Here is a 19214-nt window from a genome sequence, read left to right as displayed (position 1 = left end):
GGGCATGTCTCTGGGGCCCTATGTGACATGTCTTCTCAGTTGCATTCCATCGTTCTGTGCAGATCGTACTCCCACAGCTCGCATATCAAGTTTGAGTGACAGCCACACCTTCATCATCTCACTAAGTTCTGAATGCTGAACGGTGTCAGGTTTCTACGTTGCCCAGCTACGCAAACGCAGCTGCTGTAGACCCGCAGCGACTGCATTAGTGAAGGAGATAAGGCTTCAAGGAGTCAGTCTTGATGACAGGGCGAGAGAATGGTGAGAAGACCTTCCAGGGGTGTCCCCAAGGCGAGAAATGCCCGGATGACTCGTTGGAAATGTTCCTCATGGAAAAGGAAATCCACAACCATTTGTGTTCATTAGAGCGCCACTTGGATGCATTTTTAGTGCTTAAACGGCTACAGGGCAGGCTGAAGAAGCTACTTGGTGGAGCAGGAGGGGAGGATCATGTGTCCGGTGGAGAAAATGATTCTAGGCTTGTTGCAGAAAGCGTAAAAGAAATGACTGAAAATGATCCAGAGTTCGTCGAAACTGCATTCCGACGTCTTATGGTTGCAGAAGTATATAGAGATCTGGGTAAGGAAGACTGCAGAGAACGTCTAGATTTAGCAGCGCCTCTGACAGATAAACTGATTCAGCAGCTACGGGAAGAAAAAGCGCAAATGGGCAATCGCAATCCATTGAGTGGGATCGAAAACGCTACAAAAGGCAAGAAACATGCATTAAAGGCAAAAGAAAATAGCAGTGAACCGTCCTTACTAAACAGGGTACTTGCTCAAACCGCGCACCCCCTCCTGGCATCCGAACGGCCAGGGACTTGGTAAGCCAACTGGTATCACGACGTCGTACAATTACTGGTACCGTGCGCGAATTTGTGTGCGTATAATGCTGCTGGACTGGTATGAATCCCAGCTTTTATATTTATAATCTACAGTTTGTAGCATGTATGTGTAGGAAAGAGGTGATAAACGACGGCCAACAGCTCCGGATTGCACTAAGAAACTATGATGACAACCCAGAGAAGCTCTCATTCAAGATCGAGGGGATTGTAGCTGCTCCTCTTCTTTGTATACTCTCTGTACTCAATGAAGTCGACCATTTTATAAACTGGGTACCCTACTTCACTAGGCCATTCAAGTACGTGATACAGATCTGGCTACTGAAATCACATTCTGCGGGCTCAAGACTTGCTGATAGAAAGTAAAAATTAAGGCGAATCTCAGTCTTGTAACAGCTCAGGCTTTTCGCATGCAGTCCTGCAGCAGCTTGGGCTCTTTTTGCAAGTGTGTACCATAAATAGCATTTGTCTCTTGGGGTGCTGAAGGCTAGGCTTGCGAAAGGTGGACAACCAGAGGCTCGGTCGGGTCGACCAAATGGTGCACCTACATATCGACTTTCCTTGGCCCTTTACAAGCAGGTAGGCTCAGTGCATAGAAGTACGCATGTTGGTAGAGAATATATGAGCAAATGGAGCATCTGTACAGATTCGAGGAAGAGTGCTTCTCCTCGACCCCTTGCTCGTCTCTATAACCGCTGCACGTATCGTAGTTTAACGGCGTAGAATTTGAGGTCGAGAATTCATGCAGGGACGCGTGCTTTGAGGTGTTTGCGGTGGACGATTTTGAGCGAAATTCTCAAATTGTTGTCAAGATGATTACTCTGGACCAAAAGTACAAAACACCCAGGCAGAACATGGTATGTGCTTTGGTGTAGCAGCAATCTTGTCTTGCTTGGGGTGGCCTTTCAACTGGGTTTATGGGTTGTGTTCACAACACGGCATTATCAGGCATTTGTATGCTTAGGCAGTACGGGAATTGGGAAAAGCTGCACCGTGGTATGCGTGTGCCTCCATAGTACACGCAGAAAGTGCACCAATACAAAAGACGCATTCATTTACAGCCTGCAGTTTTATTCGAAGTGCAAATAGATGCTCGTATCAAGCTGTAGAAATGTACCTCTGAATGCAGGTTTCGCACGCACAGAGATGAAATTATTGTTTTTGACTCACCCTCTCTGATCCTGTGTGACTGCGCGCAGGATATTCCAGCCCCTGCCCGGCGAGTGGAGCGAATTATCGTAGACGGCTCGTTGGTGATACGACCCATTGGGCGTGACTCCTCTCTGCTGTCCCTTCTGTGGCATGAAAACTGCAGAATGCGCGTTCCTATCTTCATGGCAGATTTTGTCGCAAAGCAAGCAACTTCACGAGCCACTGAAAACACTGTTCTAAACCACGAATCCAAACTCGAGTATCTTCAATGCTTTTTGAACGGAGTCACATACACTCACTAATTTTTTTCGTCACACTTCAAGGCTAAGATGTCATGGCATATTTTGCATTTCTTCCGTTGTTATTTGCTTATTGCCATCGTCTTTCGCGCATGCTCTCTCTCGCGAGTCGTTCGCGCTGCTGTGCTTGAGTCCTTTCCGGTTTCAACGTGCCTGTTCTTTACGCTCTCTAGACGTTTCTGTAGGCAAGTATTCATCTGCGTCTGCATCTTATTCGGCTTTTCTCATATTATGCTATGATGTCATCATGTGTATACGTGGGCTGTGGGGTTGTCTTAAATTTCGCCTTTTCTTTAGGCTGTTCGCTCGCAAAGCATTCGATGCATTTAGGCGGACATGCGAAGGCGCGCGAGCAGGTGTATTGCAACAACGGAGGAAACAGAACACAAGTCTTTACGGATTCATCGCCGATAGACTCGCCCAAGTCGGGCTGGGCAACACGTTTACCCGATACATTGGAAACAGCCTACTATCAGAAAAACGAGAAGAACTCCACGTTAACGAGCAATCGAAAGGAAGAGTGGGAGTGCTTTAGGGAAATAATTAGATATAAACATGCAAGGGAACACGAGGAAGGGAGAGACAAGGGCAAGGAATAGGACCGCGACACAGGAGCAGGTTGATCAAGGGAGGCACCAGCCGTATGACTTAAACGCTAAAATAATGCCTATTACTTGATGTTTTCAGGATCAACCAGAAGAGGATAGTGAGTTTTTTGATGTGGACGACGAAGGTCAAGACAATTCCTGAGGAACACTTGAAAAAAGCTCTTGGCGCTGAAATAGTAATGCAAAAAGCAAGACCAAACAACCATAAAAGCTAACTGTCTAACTGCCCGAGTGGTTTTTACTAGTGAGCAGCAGGAAGCATTACAGCGCAAGTAACACTGCGGCAGCATCAACAACAGGGGCCCAGACAAATCCCACACGGGAGTTTGGTTCTTCGTCTGCAGACAAGCTTCGGCTTTTTGTTTTTTTGGGGTTCACCCCCGCCAGTGGGTGGCTGAAATGCAGCTGAACTCAGCGTGCTAATATTTTATTCAGTGTATGCTTTGCACCTCGAAGCCAACCGGCACATACGCTTTTGTTCGTACATCTCTGCGTGTGTTCTTAGGCGTGCTTTCACATTCATGCATGTACACAAGTGTTTCTGTGGGTAGTAGTACATGGTCTGACTAGTCCTATCTGTGCAGTCAGTCTTTACGTGCATGTGTTTTCAAACATAGACAATGGCATGTACGTGCGCTGGGTAGATAGCTTGACCTCGTGTTGCAACGTGAGGCATCAGGATTCTTAGTTTAACATGCAAGCTCATATAAGGAAAACTATGAACGAAATTTCGTGTGTCTGTTATTAGATGGCTCCTCTGTAACTCGAGTATTAACGGTGGACTTAAACTACAAAATTTTTGACCGACATACAGGTCTTATGCCTCCGTCATCCTGGAACTCCTCTTGCATTTGTTCTAAGACGGCCTCGCCGTCAGTCATTAGCACGGGCTGCTGAGATGGCTACTGATAGCTTACTTGAATAAGAAGGGTCATGTTGTAGGGGTTTTCGAGACAACGCTGAAGGGATATTGCCACCGGCCGTGGGACTGACAGTTTGCCGCATAGCAGCTTTCGCACTTAGATTCAGCTGCAGCTTACTGAATGGGTTGATACAGCTTACTCTGAATACTTATCTAGTTTGGCCACAGAATGGATATACAGCGCAAGTGAACGCAATCAACTGACTGTTTCGTCCTTCTGTCAAAATCGGTGAACTGATGAAGCCAGCTAGCCGTAGGTGCCCATCTAGCTACGGCCAGCCCAAGCATGCAAATCTCAAGTAGCTGGCCGATTTTCGGTATGTAAGCTAGCGCTTTCCCTTGGGTGTCCTGGAAGAGACCATAGATGGCATGCCAAGCCGAAGCATAATAGAAATCTCTGTCTTACTTGCCAAAAGGCTACCATACTGCAGCCAAGACCACATGATCCTGGAATACGTGAAAATAAGCGGAGCTTATTTGCGTTATCCGAATTCGCAGAAAGTACAGCCAGTCACATATGAATGGCACGACTAGAGTGCAACGGGCATTGCGTGCATTACCGTGGAAAAGGGCAACGCATGTACAGTAAAGGAGGAATTTTAAAACATTCAATTTACTTTGGCAACGACTGTGCTTCAACCATGGTCAAGTCTAGTACAAACTTATCCTATTGCATGTTCCCCTCCTGCTGCTCGGTATGTTACCAAATCCCAGTAGGTGCCAAAGACATTCCTCACAGAGCTTACGATGTATTCATGCCCTATCGCTGCCTCTTCTTGCAGAGCAAATAGACTCCAAGTCAATAGTGCGCCCTCTGAAGAGAAACAGAGAAGGAAGGCACGGGTTTGCCTCCGGGTAGAGCTTCGCATACACGTCCACGGCCCCCGCATCCGTGGCTACCACCTTGGCAACAAGGCCAGTGGTCCCTTGACTAGCCGGAGCAATAATAAGCCGCAGGAATATGTACCCCATCAAACAATGTCATCACCACACGGTGGACTTCAGCGAATTCCTATGCCCGAAACGGCGTCTAGAGTCTAGGGAAAAGATATCCGTAAGTACCTACAGACCAGTATCTACATAGGACACACATGATAGTAAAACATCGAAGTATGGATTGATCAAGATAGATAAAAGTTATCGATTCCGACCCACGGTCCGTATGATCAAAATGCAGTGGACATTTGCTCTACAATCCTGACAGTACCATGCCAATGGATGAGAGCACAGCCAAGCACGCGCAATCCACTTGATGCTGGAAGGCAATTTCTTTTATCTGTTGCGCGTGAGGCTATGTAATGCTCCCTCTAGGATCTGTCAAAGGAAGTCACCCTAACAAGAAGTGATAGAACCATGTAAAGAATTTTAACCTCGTTCCCGTGGGACCGCCTTCTTCTTTTTGCCTCCACACATAAAGGGTCGCCCGCCTTTGATGAGAAGCGACAGGTGGGACGCAAGTAGCTCTACTTTGTCGGCAATCTGCCAGCTTGCACACAGCTGCACACAGTCGCCTGGCTTGTATGTACAACAGCATACATGTAAATTTTATAGCTCATGATCTCTAACAACAAGTAAAGCACATAAAAGGCCAAAATGCACAGCAAATAGCTAAGTGAGCCTTAACAAAGCATTTCTGGCTCAGGATTTATTGTTATTCTCTTAGCTTGGCCACATACGGTTGTACTCAGGGCGCAGCTCGCTGCCTCCCGGCTGCACCATGTGCACATGAACGAAAGTTTGCAGTGTGGGTCACGTATTTGTTTTGAGGGGCACCATGAGTATTTGGAACACTCTGCTCCATGCTTTTCTGCTAACAGTTTTCCCGATTAATAAGTATTGCAGGCTCACCTAGTTTTACGCACTTTCTACTGCACTAGTTAACATGCGATTGAGAATTATTAAAGAATGTACTATACAGCTTGTCTTTTTATACCTGTAGTTTATTGGAGAGTATCAATGCTTCAGTTTCAGATTACACGATAATGTGGGCATGCGTGCTAGATGCCACGAGCAACCAATTGTGAAAACTAGGAGTGCCTAGAGAGCTACGTCACACGCACCCTAGCTGCCTCTCCCCTCATTTTAAAAGCCTACAGCCTACGGGTTGGCATGGCCACGGGAATGAGAGATCTCTTTTAAGAAATATTGTGTAATCGTTTGTTAACTTTATCCTGAATTTGGTGTTCATGGTCACTCTCTACCGAAACCTCGAATGAAGCTTCCAGTTGCAAGCACCGCATGGTTCGATGCAGTTGATCCTCGCTCACCCACTGGTTGCGAATGACATGGTGTCAGGCTTTCTTCTATCATTTGCCCGATTTCAACTATGTACTTGGCAGCTCCAGACAATGCATGGAGCGTTGCGAGTGCATTGGGAACAACTACACTAGACTAACCATGCACACGCTAGGAAAATAGCTGAACAATACATCCCTTCTTTTTACGTAAATGCCATGTAGTGTAGAAGCGACAGCAGAAAAGCGGCTCTGCTGGGAACCGAAATACTCTGAGAGTAGAGCCCGATACATTTGTCACTGCCGTGCTTATGGAGAAGAGAAAATTAGAGCTGAATTGTGACTTTAGGAACAGGAAAGGATCCTTTTAGCAACTATAGGAGGAGCTTCTTGAAGCTTTTCATTGGCTTTCAGGTTGAACGAAGGGAATACTGGGTGAAACAGGCGCCAGTGCTGGGTGTACTAGTGAGCCCCTTCACACACTGCAAATCCAGAGATGACTCTACTTTTGATGAATAAGGAACGATCGAGGCAGGCCTTGAGGGCGGGCAAAATGCCACACAGTGTTCACCTCGCAATAGCGCTTGCCACGCTATGCGTCGTGGGATGATGCTTCGCAATAGGAAGCAATGCTTCTAAACGAAAGGCAGCAGAAATAAGAAGGCGAGTGTGGTGCATTCCACATGCGTAAGTAACTCGATGAAGAAACGTGCATTGGAGACCGAGGCAGAAGTCTCGGTTCGGTGCCGCGGTGTCTCCGCAGCCCGATTCGCGGCCAGCGACGGGAGCTCTTTGTTGGTCTTGCTGTGGCGCAACTGACGGTATTAGCAGGTATTTCTTTCTTCGTGTCACCCTTATTTATGGCAATATTGAAAGTGATGCTTGTGTTTCAGCCGTGGGGTGCTGCCTAAGACATCCAAACCCCTACCACGCTAGCACGAGACAAACGTACTTCGCCCGGTACGAGCACTATGACTTGACAAAACTGCTGGGGGCGAAAGTTTTAGCAGCCAGGGGCTTTGAAATTGTATTTGGAGCTCCAGATCCTTCGCAGTTTTTGAATTCCAAACACTTTAGGGTGAGAAGTTCCTGAAGGGATACCTGTTTATGCCCTTGCTCCGAAGCAGTTCGAGGACGGCGCTTGGCACTAGGACTTGCCGTCCAGAATCTGTTTTGGGGGCCCATGATTCAACAGTAGGATTCGAAGGTGTTAGATTTGAGATTTGTGCCAAGGATTCATGAAGAATCGCCCCCAAATCTCCCGGCAGCTCTCGACCTGCACTCCAACTCCAAAGTCTCGAACTGTGGGCCCGTAGGGGTCTAATTCGAATCTTCGCTTGGCTTGAGGCCGTGCACTCAGCCTTACAGATACCTGCGGCTTACTGAAGTGCAAGAGAGTGCCGCCCACTATGTCTGCTCCTCCACTTCTCCTTCCCTTCCCGACACACCAGGAACTGCCCGCTGCAGCCCCCGGGGGGTCCTCCTACTGCCACCAAGCCCAGCCAGCGCACCATAATACTGGCCTACAGCAGCAACAGGAGTTATCGCTGCAGCAGCAGGGCCTCCAGGCGTCGAGTGACTCGGCTCGTTCCACTCTCCGGCAGCTGCTGCAAGGGCAGCAGCTGTCGCAGCAGTTGCAGGAGACAGCAAAGGGACATCCCCAGCCGCAGCTGCAGCTTCTAGCGGGCTGTCACGGCGTCAAAGGCGGCAGTTCGAGAATCGGCCCATTCATGGGAGCCTTCGAGTCATTCCAGCAGCTGCAACAACCGCAGCAGCATCTGCTGGTGACAGGCCCCCCTGCAGATGCGGTCGACTGGCTCCAGCAGCAGCATCAAGTGGCGGCAGTACCACAAGGAGCAGCAGCGACGCAGGTACTTGACGAATTGCAACAGAGTCTCGAAGATTCAAACGGCTTTGCTACCCGTTGCGAGGACACAGCGGCAGCAGCGGGTACCTTAGCAGTGGGCGTAAACGCAGCAAATTCAGCGTCTGCATGCGTTCCATCACAATGCCCGTCCTCAGCGCACGAGGGCACTAGGGGGGTGGCTCCTCCACCTCCAGATCACGGCTGGCTACCCTTGGCACTAGGCACGCCAAACACAGGACTAAGAGTCACGGCAGCAGCAGCCGAGGACAGGGTGCCTTCCCTCTCGGCAGCCGCACTGGCATCCGCCCCCGAAGCAGCAACGCAGGATCTGCAGGCAGAAGAAAGACACTGCTGGATACAGAGGCAGCTGCGGCATCCACAGCTCCTGTCATTTGCACTGGAGACGGACAAGGAGAGTGTGTCCACGTTCCACTGGGGCGAAACGCGAGTTGGCAGCCAGAATGATGCTGCTGCTGCAGCGCTTGCTGCTGTGCAGCTGACAGCCCAAGCAGCGAGAGCTGCAGCAGCAGTTCAAGATGCTGCCGCTGTTTCTCAAGGTACAGAGCCCTCTACCTCGGAAACATCGGCTGGCGCTGAGGCTCAGGGGCCGACGCCAACGCAGCAGCAACACCTGAGGCAGCAGGCGAAGGCGTCTGCGCAGGAGCAGCTCGAGAGTCAACAACCCTCCCAGCCAGCAAAGTTGCAAAACACCTCCCGGCGCTGCTGCAGCCTGCCCGCATGCCCGCAGAGGACACGTCTCCGCACCAAAGGCGGGCAGAGAAGTGTCTCTTGTGATCCATCGACCATAGGGACGACTAAACAGGTGACGCCTACATGCTGAGCAGACGGAGCAACCACGCGCATTGCTTCTATTTTATCGTCAACCTTTGGGTTGCAAGGGGGCCGTTGGGTGCAAATGCACGGTGGTGTGTGGCGATGGGCAGCGAGAAGAAACCCCTGCCTCTGCCTGCTGTCTTCGTATGCAGGAAGGAGGCGACAAGATGAAGAAGCTTGAAAGGGCGGGGGAGGCGTCGCCAGACACGGCGTCTCCCAATCCCGCAGCCGCACACCAGCCAGCAGCAGCGAAAACATCGAATGAAGCAGTTCACTTGCAGCGCGTCCTGTATTTGTATCCTTCAATTTGCGAGAAGAGACTGACGGTTTCTGCCGTCTGTTCCCCTCGGCTTGTGCAGTCCGTTATGGAGCAAAGAGCGAAGCTTGACCAGATCTTTGACTCTGGGAGAGGTCAGTGTGTAGGGTTTGGCTGGGCTCCTTCAGTTCTCGTGCCTCTCAGCAATGCGCAATTGGCTCGAGAGTGCGCTTTTCGTTTCAAGGGTCCTACTCTCGCCGAAACAGACGTCTGCCTTGCTCCCGCGTGGTCGGGCGGCTTGGGGCAGTTTCTGGCAGCAGGTGAAGGGGGTTGCGCCGTTGTGGTGTGATTCGTGCACAGCGCACCTGTATCATCAAGCGAGGGAGTCGCTCTTCCCTCAGGACTCTATGCGAAGCAAGCCGAACCACAGCAGAGCAGGCGACAAAATAGAGGAGATGAGTTTCTGCATCGACAAGTGGTGCAGCCGCCACTGCGGCAGCGACGGCGACGGGTGCGGCCTCTTGGGAGCACTCAGTGGAGGCTGCCATCTTCAACAAGCAGGAGCAGAGCCTCGAGGAGGCACCGATCCACGCAGCGCCTGCGCCGTGCAGCAGGACGCTGCAGAAGCAGGTGCAGGGAGTTGCGCTGTCGAACTAGCAACAGAGGCACCAGGAACAACAACCCCACCGGCGACGAAAGTTTTCGTCGATCTCTGCGGCGGTCCGGGAGCGTGGAGCTTGTTTATTCTAAGCCGATGCCAATCGGGGGCATGGGAAGGGGGAGGTCTGGCAAGCCATGACTTGGCGAACCTTTCGAACGCGCGCGCCTCCCACAGGGGAGATATCTTTGCGGCAATTGCCGAGGAGGTGCTGCGACGCCTGAAGCAACCGCAGGCTCAGCAGGAGCAGCTGAAGCAGCAGCAACAGGGCACGGAGATCTACGGATTCGGAGTCACAAAGAAGGGTTCCGAGCTGGCCAAGAGCACCGAGTGGTATTCTACGCTCATCAGTCATTCCCACTTCCAACGTAAGAAGCGGAATCCCGCAAGCTGCTCCTGCCGCTACGCCAAAGCTGCAACTCGGAACTGTCCTCCTTTGCTCGTGCATGACTTCTCGAACGCGTTTTGGGGAGATTCGCGCTTTTGTTGATCCCCTTCTCTGCCGCGTCTCTGCCTAGCCTCCACCTCGTTCTCGCCCAGCCTCTACCTATCCCCTGCCTCGCCTCGGCCTAGCCTCCGACTCTCTGCCAGCGTTTTCCAATTGCTGCTCCGGCATCCAGGGGCGTCTGACCCTCCGCGTGTACCGGTGTGTGCAGCTCTCTGGGGGACTGATGGCACGGGAGACATCTGTGCTGCGGGAAATCTGCAGCACGTAGCGAGTGAAATCTTCCAGTTTCTTCGCTCCAGGAAAGAGCAGCAGGGGCCGCAGCAAACCCAACAGCAGCAAGAGCAGCAAGCGCAGCAAGGCGTGCACTCTCCAGCCAACGCAAAGAATGCCGAGCATACTGCAGGTTTGTAGCGCGCACCCGTTAGGGTTTAGAGGGCGTTTGCTCTGGGCTCTAGCTCAGGACCTTAGGACCAACAAGGGTTTGGAATCAAGAGCTTGTCGCGTGTTTCTGCAGAAGATCCCGTCTTGAACTTTGAGGAAGGCGTTGCACTCGTGGTTGCAGACGGTGGCTTCCAGCTCTGTAAGCTCCAAAGCCCCAGAACCAGAGGTGCCGTTGGCTAGCTTCGTGTTTGTATATACACTCGTTTGACCATCTATGCATTCAAAGTCGCCTCTCCGTCCGCGATCTTGCATGCCACCCTCTGCGCCCATATCTGCCGCATTCGCTTGCTGGTGCTCCTACATCGACCGAGAGTGTGGCTTGTTTCCGAAGCGTCATGCTTTGCAACGCCGTCATACTCTAGGTAGCAGCGATTTGCCTTTTGCGTCTGCAGCTTTGCACGAAGGCCGTCACGTGGAGAACCTTCAAGAACTGATATCTGGCCCTCTGCTGCTATCTGAGCTGCTCGGAGCGTTGCTGTTGTTGCAAGAAGGGGGCCACTTTGTTCTCAAGCTGTTTGACTGTTTTTCTGTCTTCACTGTCAGTCAGAAAAGGCTCTTTGAGACCTGAGGATTTAGAGTGCTGGCTATGACGCTAGGCTGCGCGGCAAAGGCGTAGGCTCTTGAGGTTGGTCTTCAAAGACCACACAGCTTGGCGTGTCTTCCGTGTGTGTTTGCTGCAGGCAAGTGTAGTGTACGCTGTTAGGCAGTTGTTTAGGGGATGTTTAATCCTGAAGCCTGTGCGGAGCAGGGCGGTGAACAGTGAAAGGCAAGCGAACCCAAAGCTAACGACCTAAATACACTCGCATGTAGCGTCTTCCTAGGGCTTTGATAGTGCGCCTAGATGAGGCGCTCATCTAGGGCGGCACTCAGAAACGGGTTTAGCGCTGGCGGGAGCCACAAAATCAATTGATACGAGGGGGAGAAAGGGATCCAGGGAAATGTAGCTGCCGAAGGAGGGAGAGGATTTTAAGAGAACACACACAAGATCAGGCGTCGAGCTGCTTCGAGGAAGTGCCTACATGCCATTTGCTTCCCTTCTGATGTGGTTTGGTTGCTTACAGGTACCTGGTGGGGCTGCACTTGAAAAGCCGGCGCTCTCCTTTCTTCCTTTCGCTGTTTCACGCGGTCTCGTCCCTCCATTTCTTGTACCAGCAAAATGCTGTGCCCAGATGTCACCTCCCCGAGGCTATCCTCCCTCCCGAGCTCTTTCTTACAGGTCAGACGCGATAACCGGACCTCATTGCCTTTTCCCAAAAGAGCGGCCAGCAGGCCCCCTGTAGAGCGCTCGGCTCCCTGGTGTTTGCGTGTCGGCATGCAGATGTTCGCTTCATGAAGAGCCTGAGCGAGGCCGCTACAATCTTGTGCGTACGCCAGTTTGTTGCCATCTCCATGGTCTTATCCAAGGTAAGCGCAGCTAGATACCAGCACACCGGAAGCCGTACCCACTAGCCAGAGCGCAGGCACGGTTCGAGGCATGCAGCTTGGATTTTGTGGTTGGCTTGAGGGCGTAGTGCTTTGGGTTGGAGAGTCTTGCGTATTCAGGTACAGGAACTGCAGCAGGGGAAAAAAACCAAGTATCACCGTCAGCAGCTACACAGCGGTAACAGCAAAAGGTCGCCGCTGCCTCCTCTAGAAAACACTCTTGAGCAACTGCGGCTGTATCATAACAAGCTCATCAGCAATGGTGGCAGCAGCTTTCCCGGTCTTAAGATGCCTGTAGCCCCCGGAAAGCCACCTAGGCTCCATCAGCAATCCCTGTTGCAGCCGCAACAGCGGCAACAATACGTAACTCTGCCCCCTCGGGGAGTAAAGACGCTGTTCACAGCACCCCGTGGCAGCACTGGCAGCAGCTGGGGGGTCGCTGGAGGGCAGGAGCAGCAATTGCAGCAACGCGACAGGGAGACTGACTTGCTGCAGCTTCAGCTGAGGCAACTGGAGCAGCAACTGCAACAGCAGAGGGAGGACCAGAAGAAACAGCAGCAGCTACAGCTGCAGCTGCAGCTGCTACAAATGCAGCAGCTGCAAATGCTTCAGTACAGAAACATCAGTACACTCACCCCAGAGGCGCTGCAGCAGCAGCTGCTATTGCAGCAGCACCTTCAGCAACAGCTGCAGCAGCAGCAATCGATGCAGCAGCGATTGCGGCCCCAACAACAAGAACCGGTTTTTATGGGTCTACAACAGCAGCAGTTGCAGCAGCAAGAACAGCAATCAAACACGAGCGTGTACAAGCATCTTTTTCAAGGGCCGTCATTGTCACAGCAGCAGCAGCAAGTGCAGCAGCAGCTCCACCGCAAACAAAGTGGTTCTGCTCTTGCGGAATCAGCACCAACAACAGATGCAGACACAACGCTTCCGGAAGGTTCATTGCTTGAAATGGGATCTTTCCTTTCCCTAACACACAACCAGCAGCAGCAACAATATGGCCAGCACGGCGTACTCTCTGCTTCTAACTTTGGAGGGTTGGGAGTACCCGATCCTTCTGTGGTGGAAGCAGCAGGGCAGCACCAGCAGCTTTTGATACTGCAGCAGGAGAGAGCGAGACTCGCACTACAGCAGCAGCAACTTGAAGCGCTGCACCAGCAACTACAGGAAGGAACAGACCATAATCGGCAGGATCAGTAGGCCAAGCAGCAGCAGTAACATGCTGCGTGATCATGGCGACCAGTGCTTAGGCTTTAGCATTTTGTTTGTGTGCATCCCACGCCTGGCATTTTGGATGAGGTTCTATTGGCTAAAACCCGTCTATTTAATAATTTGAAGGCCCAAAGTTCCGTATATCCCTGGCGCCTCAAGGACTGCATGTACTGCTGGTCCCGTAGCCTCCATAAGGATCGCCTCAGCTCTAAAACCATATTGAAGCAAAGAGAATTATTAAATGAATGCTCCAAAGAGCCCCCGATCGTGCGCTGCTCTAGCCCCTCACAGTTCCCAGCATGAGGTCCGAGATATAGCTAAACTGCACATTAGTATACACCTAAGCACCGATCAGCTGCACTAATTGCAACGGAAGGTTCGGCGGGCAGCGTTCGTTCTTTAAATTTAGGACTTACCAACCCTACTGGCCAAAAATCGAACATTCAAACAGCCACACCATGCAGTCAATGATTGAGCGATTCATAATTCTGCGAAGGCAGAAGAAACGGTCAAAGTGCTGCGTGCTCCTGGTGAAGTGCATGTGGTAGTGGCAATTAGAGATGAGTATGCTGATAGGTGCGGCGCCTGATATGCCCCTACCAGTTCGGCTATGCCTTGAATCGTGGATACACGCTGCAACCGACGAGATTATTTTTTCTAGGATGGCGTGCAAGTAGGAGATGTACAAGGCTATGTATATTTTGCATGAATGCAGGCGCAGTGCATCCGTACATGATGAATTTAAAAGTATATCTATGAGGAATGTGTGTGCATAGAGACATTTATGCCTCATTCGAGCGGTTTACACCAGTGTGTGACCACGGGTGCCTCAATAAAATGCAGCAGCGAACCAGCACTGCAGCGATGCTGCTGGATTTGGCAGCAACGCCAGTGACTCTTGGTAGGCGCGCTGGAGATGCTTTGCTGCAGCAACCACTCATGGAAGTGCCCTCCTTATGCCTTGTACAATGCGCACTGCCCCTGAACTTTGCTCGTCCACTTCCAGTTTGACTTTGTGGCTCGGAGTTAGGCCTAAGAACTTGGGGTGGTTTCAGCTGTGGCCGCTGGACCTTGCGCGCATGCCATTTGCTCGGGGCCGTCGTGTCAAAATTTGGCATTGGGGGGATCATGCAGATCGAGTGCTTCGGATTATTCGAGTATTAGCATTTAAACCGTTGTCGCAGGCATTTCCTATTGAGGGGCCTCTCCATGAGTGGCGACCCTAGTGTGTAGTCGCCCGGAGTGGTAGTATCGACAGTGAGCGCGCTGTCATATGCCACTTCCTTTCTCAGGCCCCTTATTCCGTGAGCCTTAGAAATTCAAGCCGAAACTTCCGCTTTCCGAGCCAACTCTGGATAATCCAGCACGTTTTACGAGGAATGCAGCAGTGCCCAGGGTACCACTAGAGCGTGCCGTGTCGCTAGCACGGATTACACAAGAACGTCCAGCATTTTGTTTGGCAAATGCCTGATCAGCCAGCACTGCTTGCATCTTTGATCGTTGCATGGCTTAAGTTGAGCTTAGCTGTTCTGTAGAACCCTTCAGGCTGTCTGCCAAGGCTTCCAAGAACTTGGGCGTATCGTTCTTCTCACGCGCTTGTGGCCGCTTAGCAGAATTCCCATACGCCCTCCTCTTGAGCCTGTGAACCGCAGTTTTACCTGCCCAAGGGTGGTACCCCCAATAGTCCTAACCGTAAATTCAGAATCGTACTCCCTCAGCGAAGATGGAACGCTCGCCTTTGATGCGGAAGGCAACGGTGGAGATACAGCGTCGGCCAGCTCGACAAGGGACTGTCAGTCTGAAGCCGAACACGGCTATGCAAAAAACAAGGAGCTTTGCGGATCCTAGGGCTATTCCTCAACTTCTTAAACAGATCCACGCGGTAAGAACTATCTGGTTTTTTCGTTGGGGTGCCACAGTCAGCGATTCGGGACTATGTAGGTGTGCGTAGCAGCTGATCAAGCATTTTGACTTATTCGGGGAGATTTTCTCCTGGATTCATTGGCCTCTTGTAACGCCTTTGGCCGTTCTTTTCAACATTGCCTTCGGGTTGATACGGTGTGCTCTCAGCTACTGTTGTGTTTCGGGGCTGCATTCGGGTGTATGTGCACTTTGCAGCCGGAAGAATATGACGAGGCTTCGTCAGTTCTACTTTGTAATTTCCCAGGTGGCATCTCTGCTGCAGCAGTCAGGAACTTTGCCGCTTGGAGTGGCCCAGTCGTCCGTGTGGAGAGAGTTCAAAGCATCGGTGGCGAAGGAAACTTTGTTGTGGTATTCTCAAACCCAGAACCAGCGGTTGTGAGTGGCGAACGTATTGTTCATGATGCAATGATAACGCCATTAGGGTGTGGGGCTAACGGGCTCTGTGGGACTTAAAGTATAGGGCAACACCATTACGGTTTGCGTTTTCCGGGTTTCCAGGCAATGCGTGCTGCCGTTGAATTCCTATATCTGGACGGGAAAACTCCGCTGTTCTGCCGTGGAGTCGACCCGCGGCCAAACTTATGGAGCAGGATTGCCTCCGTTTGGGGAGGCTCAACGCAGGTGCGTTGCATATGCGTATGGTGTTTCTGTCACTTTTGCCTTCCTAGCTGCGCGGTTGTTGGGACGGTTGATTGTTGTGGTGCACCTGTTTTTGTTTTCACGGCCACTGCTTTCGCAAGAGTTAAATAGAATTCCTGAAAAGTTCTGTAGTGGGATGCTCTATTGTCACTGCTGCCTGACTTCGTGGGGATAGATAATATGTGGTAGGTACGGTTCTCTGCCGCTGCTATGGGCTGTTTGCAGTACTACTTGGCCTCCACTGTTTTTTATTTGCTGTTATGCTTGCTCAGTGAAGCCACACAAAATTGATGGGAGAGTAACACAAACCCACCTGGGAACCCCCCCCTTGTTGGTCTCAGGCAGTCAGGAAGCCCAACGCCATGCAAAGGATGTAGTTCAGGCAGCAACGGCTTGTATACCGCTGCAATTTCTTGTTGCCTATGAGATAGAGGACGATAGAGCACTATTAGCTTTCCTTGTGACACAAGCCGCTGTTCTAGCGCAGGCAGCGCACCTTGTGGGCGAGACGGGGTGATATACACACATGTAGACCAACCGGAATGACGGAGAGATGTTGATCACACGGAGAGGACCGTGGCGACTGCAGCTGAGTGCTTCATGGCTGAAGCCTCAACTGAGCCTTAGAGTACTGAGTAACACAGCCCGATAGAGTGAGGCGTAAAGACAAAAATGCCATCGTAATTGGTGGGAGACACAGCGGCCTGCCATTGTGGTGCCGGGCTATATAACTCACACCTTGTGAAGTATTTTGGAAATCTAATTGTTCCTCTTAGCTCCTTTAATGATAGACATTTTCCGAGAGACATGGCAGGGAAGAATGAGAAAGTGGCCTTTCCACTGGCGGGAAAGGCACAGCTATGGATATGACCCGGTTTCGGTTTAAGAAGAAGTGCTAATGCGTACACCCGCTTGTCGTTCGTGCACTCAGTCGAGCTTTAAAGAACAAGCTTGCTGTTAGTGACGATGGGTAGCGTAGGCTCGTTGCAGCGTTTCGAGGTGCATGCCAGACATGAGCCTTCCTGGCACATTGCACACCTCTTCAAAATTCTTGCTGTGCATTACATGGGGGTTCCTCTATGATACTAGCTCTCTTTTTTGCTTTTGGTAGCCTTGACGGAAGTGTACGGAACCATCATTGACAGTTTAGGCTCACTTCTCCAGCGCCCTGCAACGCGGGCTTTGGCGAGAGAAGTTAAACTTGAACGCTTTCTACTGCAGTAGTTGCATTTTACTAGGGATTTGTAAAGAACCTGTCATTTGATATATTAATTCTAATTTCTTTTGTTGCAGAGCACTGTTTGCTCGATACAAGAAGATGCAGCTTATTGCGCTTGTGTGCCATGCTTCATATGCAAGTAGCTATGAATTGTAGGGGTGTCCAGAGGGCGGGAATGCACGCACCCTAGTTGCCTTTCCCCCTTATTTCGAAAACTGAGGGGCGCCGGCAGTGAAGAGGAAGCTGTGTTTAGAAGCATTTACTAATATTCTATCAAGTCTGTATTGAAATCCGGAGTTAGTAATCTTCTGCCAAACAATAGATAAAGCATTCCGGTTGGTAACACGGCATGGTTCGATGCAGCTGTTCATAGCTCATCCACTGGCTGTTCATGAAGTGGAATGTCAGGCTTCCTCACTTCATTTGTCTGTTTCCAAACAAGGCGCATGGTAGTTTGATTGTTGTCAACAGACTGGTAAGAAAGCGCTGTGGCAATGAAAGTATGTGGCTCCACAATGCCTATCAAGGCGGCAGGGGCGGTCCTGCTAGGTTATGTGAACGCTGTTGCTCCACAGCTCCGAGAAGGGCATGATTTGTCAGCCAATAGAATACTTATGGATGCATCGATAAGCTTATACCGACCAGAAAAATATGACAGGAGTACAGACAGCCGAGTGTGCATAAACTTCATCAGCCGGATCGGGATTGAACTCGCTTTGTACCCCTTACACGAAGTTTGGACCTTTGCGGAATGCCTAATGCAAGGAGACTCACTCCAATGGTTGCCATACCAAAACAAGAGAAGTTTTCTGACTGCGGATCGCTACATTTTAAGCCTTTATACACGCCCTGACTCATCAATTTATGTCGAGATCAGCTGATAATCATGGGCAGTGACACAGACACTGAACCAAACTGGTGGGTCCCTGGAATTGATGAACAACGTGAGGTTTCCAGAGCGAAGGAGATTACTATATACGTTTTTGGGTAAAGGAAGATACGAAATCGGGTTTTAGAATATATGGAAACCGTGGCTGCGGGAAATGGCCTAAGTATGCAGTCCAAGTTGAACGCGAACAGAAAGCCAGAGAAAATCGCGCTTTTAGGGAGCCCCGGTACAATGCTCCTGCATGCACTGCGGGAGATCGGGTCATATAAACCAAAACATCAGCCATACGAAAAATTTGAAAAAACATGCATAGCAGGACTGCTCCTAGCAAAAGGAATATGTTTGGCGAGCACAGAAGGTGCATAAAGGAGACAGAGAACCTTTACTCAGGCTGCGGCGGAGCGAAGGGAGCAGCAGAGAATAGAGCCGCATTGGGACTGCCACCGCGATGCAATGGTGCAAGCTCATATTAATGAACAAGATCTAGCGCTTCTTCTAGAAGGATATGAGATGTGTCTGTTGAATAAGGTGACGGCGCAGAAATGCAAGCTGCCTGGTCACCCACCAGCACAGTCCTTAAGGCTCAGGTTTGCTGACGGGAGGCACATCGCAAGGAGTGGCAAGTCAACGCCAGCTAAAGGCTATCTTGAGCTAGGTTTTAGTAGCATGATCCGTGGTTTCTATGCTGGATCCGTGCACCCTGATTTAATCCTAGATATGCCACGAATGACCTGATAGAAAGCGTGGGTGAAACCACAGCTCCGCGATGTGGAGGTTAGTGTGCCATAAAGCGGTGGAAAAATACCTCTTGGTCTTCCCAATGGCGCTTACTCACTCTATGGTACGCGTAGGAGAGACGGTATAACAACGAGGTGAAGTAGAGTCTTCATGCGGGGGACACAGGCAAGTACTGAAAGAAGGCTGTTGTGAGCATGCATCCCGTCTTAGCGGCTGTGCAACGGGTTCTTTATTGAAGATGTTCACTTTAGCGCCCAGCTAAGGGAGAGCAGGAACAGGCTAATATCAAGAGGGAGTGTGTAGATGTGCAAAATAATGATGAGCTGCCGGCAGGCTGGGTACCTGCCAGTGGTCCAGTGCATCGTTCTAAACTAATCCCCAACCTTGTAGCAAGCAATCTTCGGCAGTATCGAAAATCCTGAACCATAAAGAAGATACTGACTTGCAGCCGGATGATTTGTTTAAATAGCCAATGTATAGGTATCGACCAGCGCCTTTGGCCCACACCCGGTGTTGATGCCAAAAAATGGCGAACGGTGCCGCATGCGCGCAAACATGAAGCCCCCAAACAAAATTGCTGTGACGCAGAATTTCCCATGTCTCGGTGGT

At 50.8% G+C, this 19214-nt stretch overlaps 3 protein-coding genes across 3 annotated transcripts; all 3 read left to right on the top strand.

The window, feature by feature from the left end:
• Positions 1-242: 242 nt before the first annotated feature.
• Positions 243-3042, top strand: LOC34620117. The gene is given in 6 exon segments (XM_026336315.1): positions 243-848; positions 938-1225; positions 1573-1698; positions 2041-2195; positions 2590-2812; positions 2980-3042. Coding segments are annotated over 6 exon segments (1461 nt in total).
• Positions 3043-7786: 4744 nt separating this feature from the next.
• On the top strand, positions 7787-13420 carry LOC34620118. Its single transcript, XM_026336311.1, has 11 exons — positions 7787-8440; positions 8823-9168; positions 9374-10004; positions 10245-10522; positions 10634-10684; positions 10923-11098; positions 11241-11328; positions 11861-11964; positions 12373-12996; positions 13075-13181; positions 13324-13420. Exons 1-11 carry the CDS (start codon positions 7787-7789, stop codon positions 13418-13420), a joined length of 3156 nt encoding a protein of 1051 aa, XP_026192096.1.
• Positions 13421-14920: 1500 nt separating this feature from the next.
• Positions 14921-16276, top strand: LOC34620119. Its single transcript, XM_026336310.1, has 4 exons — positions 14921-15079; positions 15316-15495; positions 15619-15861; positions 16037-16276. The coding sequence occupies exons 1-4, from the start codon at positions 14921-14923 to the stop codon at positions 16274-16276; spliced, it is 822 nt and encodes a 273-aa protein (XP_026192095.1).
• Positions 16277-19214: the final 2938 nt, after the last annotated feature.

The sequence above is a fragment of the Cyclospora cayetanensis genome, unplaced genomic scaffold (genome assembly GCF_002999335.1).
Source record: "Cyclospora cayetanensis isolate NF1_C8 unplaced genomic scaffold, CcayRef3 CcayRef3_contig_120, whole genome shotgun sequence".
Lineage (NCBI taxonomy): Eukaryota > Apicomplexa > Conoidasida > Eucoccidiorida > Eimeriidae > Cyclospora > Cyclospora cayetanensis.
The sequence above is the reverse complement of the archived record's forward strand: the minus strand, read 5'-3'. Positions and strand labels throughout refer to the sequence as shown.